Genomic DNA, 8011 nt, shown 5'->3' with positions numbered 1-8011 from the left:
CAAAATGAAATAAAATAAATGTACACACATACAAACAGAAGTTAGAGTCTGAGTACGGTAACTTGTGAGTCCTATATGGGCAGACGGTGGGTACAAATAGTAAAGTACAAATTTACAAATTTCTTGCGATAATATGCAAATAGAAGTCGAGCACTATGGCATAGTATCCAGAATCTGAATGACATGACAAGTGGCTGTATGATGTCAGCAGTGTTTTCGGTATTACTCTAGGGGTCGGGGAGGCAGTTGCACAAGTTGTGTTTGGTGTTGTGACTGACATGTTGTGGTTTCCGGCAGTCGGGATCTTTGCAGAGATCCAGTTTGTGTGGGGGCCCCGCGGCACCGGGGTCCACCCAGGCCCAGTCCTTCCTGGCCAGGCAGAGGCAGTCCACGCAGGCCAGGAGGTCCTGCAGGCTGCAGCCCCTCCAGCCGGCCCCCACCTGAAGGAGACGTGGACGGATGCATTCGGCAGAACTGCTACTACTAGTTTTTAGGGTTTTTTTCGACATCTCTTTTGGTTGAGAAGCACCCTCTGTGTTTTAGGGATTTTCTCATACTGCTCCCTGCTGGTCAAAGCTGGTATTAATGTGATAACGACGTGATATGTGACATGTCTTTTTGTTTTCTGTTCCTGGTTGTTTCCATTAGGATTAGGGACATCTTGAATAACAGATGGGTAAAAAAAATGAATAATAAATAAAATATGATGAACTGCTTTTTAATAGACCTTATACAGCTTGTGAAGACTTTGCAGACTTTTATCAGGCCAGTTATTGTCCCAGTCTCTGTACAAAGTCCAATATAGAGAAATCGTTAATGCCTACAGGTCTAATGTCTCTACGTCATTTCTTCTAAATTGTATTTCTCCCTCATAATATCTAAAATAAAATTGTGATAACAGAAAGGCGGGCTGGGCATAAATAGGTACGTTTTTAACCAATTTTCATATCAAAATTAAGATACTACTGGACAATGTATGCAAATTATATTGAATATTTTTTATTACATCTTTCTTAAATTGGCAATTATTTTCTGTACAATAGTGACCATGTTATAACTAGTGAGAGCCGTGGTTTTGGTTGTGACATGTTATTTTTGACCTTTAAGTAGCCCATGCTAGTCTATGGAGTTTACCAAAGCTTTTAATTGATCCTTATAGACCTGAAAAATACTGCTACTCTACTACTACTCTACTACTACTCTACTACTATCTTGTAGTAGAGATGGCAACCTGTCCACACAAAGTTGCACCTAAATTGTCTATATCCTATTTCATAGTTTTGGTGTAAATAGCTCTCCACATAATGTAATAAAACCGTAGTTATGGTAAGCATTTTACACTGCAAGATGATTTTTTTTTATCTGTAGAATGAATCATACATACAACATATTTTTGAATTCCATTCCAACGTATTCTTCTTCAGATGTCTACGAAAGAAACTTGATCATAGATATGAAAAATGTCTATTCCCGGGACAGGGGGACAGGACAGGGTTCTTGTTCAGGTCCTGCTTTAGTGATACAGCCAAATGTATGAATCTTAATCAGCGACAGGTGATATACTCAATCCATTCAATCCAAATGACTTACGAGGCCGAATATTATTCTACCTTTAACAATAGCAAATTCCATTACTACGAAAGTAGTGACTTTGATATGAACTTGGTTTAAGATCTAGGCCGTTTGTACTGCGCCTCCATTTACCACTGAAACTCTGCGCTCCAACAATCCACACATTTGAGTATGCTCTATGAGATCAAAATGTGTATAAAAGAGCTTAAAAAGTAAAAAACAAAAAGTGACAGTTCATGGTGGAATCCCATGATAGTTTTCATTTAGGACCCGGTGAACTCGCAGCCCATGCTCACGCTGCGAACGCGCTGCGGGACGCTGAACGACGGCACCGTGAGGAAGGACATCCCGGCTCCTCCGGTGTGAGGTTCGAGCAGGGCGGGTGTAGCCCGGCTCTGGCTGATAACGGGCTGCGAGCTGAACAGCTCATGGGCGGGGAAGGTGACGGTGGCGCCGGGCAGGAGGGCGGAGGGCTGGAGGGTAATGAAGGGCGTCACAAAGAGCTCTCTGGAAGGCTGGAGGGGCGCAGGAAGCTGCAACGGGGGCAACTGGATCTCTCCGCCGGGCCCCTCCAGTTTCCCGCCTTCCTCCACGTTGCCTCCTCCTCCTCCGCCTCTGCCTCCCCCACCGTTGCCCCCTGATCTTCGATCGCCCTTCGCCGCCCTCTCCTCCGCCGGCACGGGGCCTTCGCCTCCCCTCTCCGGCTCGGCTGTAAACCGGATGTCCAGCAGCGGGGTGCGGGCGCTCAGCTCTCCCCTGAAGCTGCACACGGTGCTCTGGGTGTCCTGGCCCAGCCCCGAGGGCAGGGACCCGCCTTTGCCGATCTTCCCGGCGTCGTCGTCGTTATCGTCGTCGTCCTCGCTGCTGGTGGGGTCGAGGCTGGGGAAGGGACGCAGCCTCTGGAGCTGAGCCGACGTGCGGCGGAGGGCGCCCCCCATGAGGCGGGGCGGCGAGGGGGCGGCGCCGAGGAGACGGTTGAAAAGAGCCATGTTGGGGTGGCGGCTGCCGGACTCCTCCAGATTCTCGGCGATGTCCTCCAGGGGCTGGAAATGCATCTCCTCCTTTGGGATCCTGAACAAAAAACGATTCAAATTCAAATGAAAACAAAAGACATTTGCTGTAGGTTCACAAAATCGGTAAAAGGAAAACGTTCACAAATTGATAGCGTGTGAGTGGACTTCACACTGGTTCATATGATGTTGCCACTTAATCCTTAGTTCACACATCAGAAAAAGGTATAGATGTACTATTGTATATTTTTCATATTTTTTAAGTATTTTACTATTTTCACTATATATTTTTACGTTTATTGGGTATTTCCATTCCTTCTATCTATCTATCTATCTATCTGTCTATCTATCTGTCTGTCTGTCTGTCTATCTATCTATCTGTCTGTCTGTCTGTCTATCTATCTATCTATCTGTCTGTCCGTCTGTCTGTCCATCGTTCTGTCTGTCCATCTACTTGCCTGCCTGCGAGTCCATCCATCCATCCATCCATCCATCTATCTTGCTCTCACAGCCTGCTCCAGTATACAGCAGGTTTTCAGTCGAGTGAAGCCTCCAGACTCACGCCATGTCGAAGGTGGATCCCTGGAAGGAGGGCTTGCGTAGAACGGACAGCGTGGCAGCGGTGTACGGGGGTCTGGGGTTGGAGTCGTTCCAGTAGCGGTCTCTCTCCATCACAGGCAGGTGGCCATACATTTCATCGACCGCCATCATGGACACCTAGCGTGGGAAACGTGACGGATAAAAACGGAGAGAGAGAGAGAGAGAGAGAGAGAGAGAGAGAGAGAGAGAGACAGAGACAGAGGGAGAGAGAGAGAGGGAGAGATTGACAGCTAAGTTTGGATGACTGAGGTTCGGGATCAATGGCGTTCCAGTGTGCTCTTCTGAGATTAACGTCAGAGACATTCCATTCTAACTCCAAACAAGAGGCATGTTGTCGACTAAATACAGGAGATTAGATGACCTCAAACAAAGATTGGAGGTCAGTTCTTATGGTGCATCTCACGCCTGCCGTGACATACTAATATATTTTTTGTATCTTTGGCCTCTGGGATGATATATGGACTAAGACGGTCGATGGCCATATTAAGCAGAAGCCATTGAGGAAAGCTAATCGAGATGACGTTTCTTTCTGCACGTTAGGGCTAACCGTGGTTTCTATCACGGACCTGAAAGTTCCTGTCTATCAGCCAGTTGGTCTCGAAGTCATCGTCATCTTCTCCAAAGGGGTTGATCAGTTGCTCCGCAACCTTCAGGACAAAACAGAACAAAGTGCTATTCACTGAAAATGACATCTGACAACGATTTTAAAAACAACAACAACAACAACAACAACAACAATCAGTTGTCTATCTGACCTTAAGCCACCCAGCATAAAAGAAGAACTGCAGCAGGGTGAAAATGGGAACATAGAGGTCCAGGTCATGACCCGGGTAGCCCTGGGCGGGGTCCAGGAACTGCCGACCGATGAGACACACCAGGAAGAAGCTATACACCGCGAGCGTCACCACCTGCGAGACGGAAACGGAGGAAAAGGGGAGGGGGCGTCGTCGGTGCAGACAGATGGATCAGTCCCCGCGAGGGTTTGAGAGAAGGACATTGGAGATTCCCAGGATTTACCTGGGTGTACACCAGCGGCACGCTGATCATGTCGTAGTGGAACAGCATGCTGCAGTTTCCTCTGAAGACATTCAGCTCCTGGTGGGAGATGGACGGAGAGAGACAGATTGCAAATGAGACATTTTCTGAGGTCATTGAATTAGTGCTGTGTGTGTGTGTGTGTGTGTGTGTGTGTGTGTGTGTGTGTGTGTGTGTGTGTGTGTGTGTGTGTGTGTGTGTGTGTGTGTGTGTGTGTGTGTGTGTGTGTGTGTGTGTGTGTGTGTGCACATATAAAACGCCGCACCTCCAACAGCAGTTTGAGCGTGCAGTCATCCTTGATCCGGCCCTCGCAGCGGGCCACGGCAGCCAGGTTGGTGAACCACACGCAGGGGATCCAGTATTTGTTGTACGGAGAGTGAAGACCCTCAAACTTCTTGCGCTCCTCTCGCGTCATGAACCCTGCCAAAATGGTTTGAGCGGGTCAAAAGCTCGGTCCACTTTGAAGACTTTAAGGAGGTCAAATGTTTCATCTCCCCCGTCATCACCACGCAAAAAAAGGGAGCTCTACTTTTTATTTATTATTATTATTATTATTATTATTATTATTATTATTATTCCTTATGGATTTAGAGTTCTGTGGGCAAAGAAACTTTTTGGAACATAGTTTTTTTTGTTTTTATTTCATTTCTTTCTTTCTTATCTTGTGTGTCCTTTAGTCTCGTATCAACGCGTCTTATCAACCGTTCATATCTAATAGAGATGAGTGGAACAAACAGACACAGAACCGATATAACTGACAAAAACAATAAAGCAGATATTTGTAGCTTCCCACGGGTCCGCTCCGCTATCCGCTATGCTTCTCTCGTCTTTTCTCAAGTTATCTTGTCGTTCATTGACCAACGCAGAGGGGACACAAGATTTCTACATGTCGGTGATAAAAAGTCATCGACCAACGTCATGACGTGCCTGTCCCTGTCATGTCCCTCGTCAGCGGGTTAGAAGATGTTCACTGAAGGGCACAGAACACACTGAAAGTGAAGCGGTGATTCAGAGGTGACTCAAAAACCGGGGGGAATCGCCGTTATAAATTTGGGAACCCCTAGTCTCGGGGGGGGGGGGAAACCCCACCTTACACCAACCTGCTTCCACCACGTGATCCATGGTGGGGAAACGCTTGAAGACGGCGGTGCTGACGGAGCGGAGGATGAGCAGGGCGGAGAGGCTGGTGTAGCGCATCATGGTGCGTCTCAGCAGCCGGCCCCTCTCGTCGCCCCCCTGCAGACCCCCGGACAGGGTGCACATCAGCCGGTCTGGGAGCGGGATGCAGGTATACTGGCTCCACCAGCGATTCACCACCAGAGTCACGTAGAAACCTGGCCCAGGGGGCAGATTTTCGGATGAATCATAGAGGGTGGCAAACTGCGTTTTTTTCTTTTTATCTTAGGTCATGGAAAGTTGACATTTGTCTTCATTTCCTTTGGCTTCCAGATGGCTGGTCTGATTTTTTTTAAGTATCCTGTGACTACGTATGACGATTCCTACCTGGTGCTTCAAACAAGCTAACAGTTTTTTTGGACAAAAATGCTTTGAAAATCACAAAAGAAAATTGATTATCATTGGATCAGCAGGTCAATTAGATGAAGCACTGTTATTATTATTATTATTATTATTATTATTATGATACATTCATTTGATAAGCAATAGGCCAAGAACCCCATTTTGTAAGACCACAGAATTAACAGTAAAACAAGTATCAACACAATCATTATTGTACATTCTCAAATGGTGCTAACATCTTGTAATTGGGAAAATGGTGACGTTTAAGGGGTATTTATCATTTTGCTTGGGGACCCCATTGAACCTCTTGAAGGTCCCCTGGGGGTTCCCGGCCCCTACGTTGAGAACCACTGCTATAGGTTAAAATCAATAAAAAACAAAAAACTTACCGAGTACAAAAGACATGGGAATGAGACTGGCATAGTGGTTGCAATAAATTGCAAGCTTTTCGAAATATCTCCTCTGATCATCATCGAGGAAAACTCTATTACAAAACAAAAGAGATGTTGAAGACATTGTTTTGCTTTTTTTTTTTTTTTTATATTTTGCTTGTGAGTATCAGGGGTCAAAGGATAGTTACAGAGACAGGACACAGACTTACCTGTAGGTGATGCTGATGGCAGTGTACATGGCAAAGAAGGCCAAGAACTCCTTGTATAACACTTTGTAAATGCTCCCCTTCCAAGCCCATAGCAGTTTGGAAAAGCCGCAAAAACGGGCATTGGCGACTCTGTCCGTGTAGGTAACGGTCATTGGTGGCAGGAAAGCTGGTCAACACTCGGAACCACTTCCTCAATTGCTCCAGATGTGCTCATGGACTGGAAACAGGTCATATTTTATGCAAAATTGAAAGTTTTTTTTATTTTTTTTTTTTACTGTTATAGTTACTGTACTGGACAAGGCATTTCCACAACAGCAACGAAAATAATAATAGTAATGTTAATAATAATAATAACAACAATGATAATAATAATAATAATAATGATAATAAAAAGAATAAAGTAATGATCATAATAATAGTTATAATAATAATAGTGATGACAATAATAACAGTAATAATAATAATAATAATAATAATAATAATAAAAGTAGTGATAATAATAATAGTAATAATAATGTAACTAATGATAATAAAAGTAGTGATAATAACAGCAATGATGACAATAACAATCATAATAATCGTAATGTAATAATATACAAAACAACAATAATAATTATAAACAATGATATCGGTTAATTTAGCATGTTAAATGTATTTTCCTTACCGTATCCTATTGAACTTGATCGTTGTGATGATCAGAGGGGCTCCGTGGGTGATTGGCCCCACTGGGGTGAAACTCATCCTCCACTAACGCAGCAGCTCCCGTCCTCGAAGTCCACGCTCGTGTCGTTAACGCATCGTCCACCGCCTCGGACCGGACGGAGGCTCGGGGTTACGTGGAGCGAGGCAGTGGCGGTCGGTGGCGGTCGGTAGCGGTCAGTGGTGGTCAGTGCGCCCCGGGGTAAATCCCCAAAGGGCGGGGGGGGAGGAGCTCGTTAGCGCGGCCCCCCCGCCGCGCGCTGCGCACCCTGATGGACCGGAAGTGACAGCGCGAGGGAACAAGGAGCCGGAGTGGAGGGGGCAGCACCGCGTTATGAAACAAGGTCAAAACAATTACAAATTAAAAAAACTTTTCCTTTCACAACAACAGCAACATTGTACTGATGGTTGTTTTTCCAAAAAAAAAAAACTAAAACAAACAAAAAAAAAAAAGTGAATTTCCAATCAGTGGTGGAATAAATACTCCCGTAAAAAGTACAAATAACCCGGCACCAAATGACGCCTGTGAAAGTTAAAGGACCACATTGCTATTTCTACTCAAGTCACTTTACTTAAAATGTGTTGATTGACGGAGGCCTATATTTAATCCATGATCAGATTGAAACAAATGAGCGTTGAGACCGGGCCACTTTGAAATGCTTTGACTAAACCAGTTTCAGATTCTAAACCATTTTCAAAACAAAAACCAGCAGGTTTATTCACTTTGCTGGGGGCTCCCTGGAACCTCTTGAAGGACCCCTGGGGGTTCACGGACCCCGCATTGAGAACCACTGAATTAGAGCCTACTCCCTCAATGCAAGATGTAGGCGCTTGATTGAAAATTGCTTTCATGTGCAATAAGTAGTAGTACTGGTAGTAGCAGTGGTGGTGATAGTGGCAGTAGTATCTTGTTAGTTTTGTTTCCCCAGTGCATCAATATCTCTTTTTAGATTTTACTTTAACTTGACTTTTTGCC

The 8011-nt window shown here is 45.1% G+C and overlaps 1 protein-coding gene across 1 annotated transcript; it reads right to left on the bottom strand.

Annotated features, from left to right (window-relative positions):
• Positions 1-1835: 1835 nt before the first annotated feature.
• On the bottom strand, positions 1836-7049 carry best2 (bestrophin 2; the record flags this gene model as incomplete). The annotated part of the gene is made up of 10 exons (XM_079998936.1): positions 7001-7049; positions 6337-6553; positions 6125-6219; positions 5318-5551; positions 4483-4637; positions 4200-4277; positions 3938-4090; positions 3749-3829; positions 3145-3299; positions 1836-2643 (listed from the first exon to the last, which is right to left on the bottom strand). Exons 2-10 carry the CDS (start codon positions 6486-6488, stop codon positions 1836-1838), a joined length of 1911 nt encoding a protein of 636 aa, XP_079855062.1. The 5' UTR covers positions 6489-6553; positions 7001-7049.
• Between the last annotated feature and the right edge of the window lie 962 nt (positions 7050-8011).

Source organism: Zeus faber (genome assembly GCF_960531495.2).
Source record: "Zeus faber genome assembly, chromosome: 4".
Lineage (NCBI taxonomy): Eukaryota > Metazoa > Chordata > Actinopteri > Zeiformes > Zeidae > Zeus > Zeus faber.
This window is presented reverse-complemented; position numbering and strand designations above follow the sequence as displayed.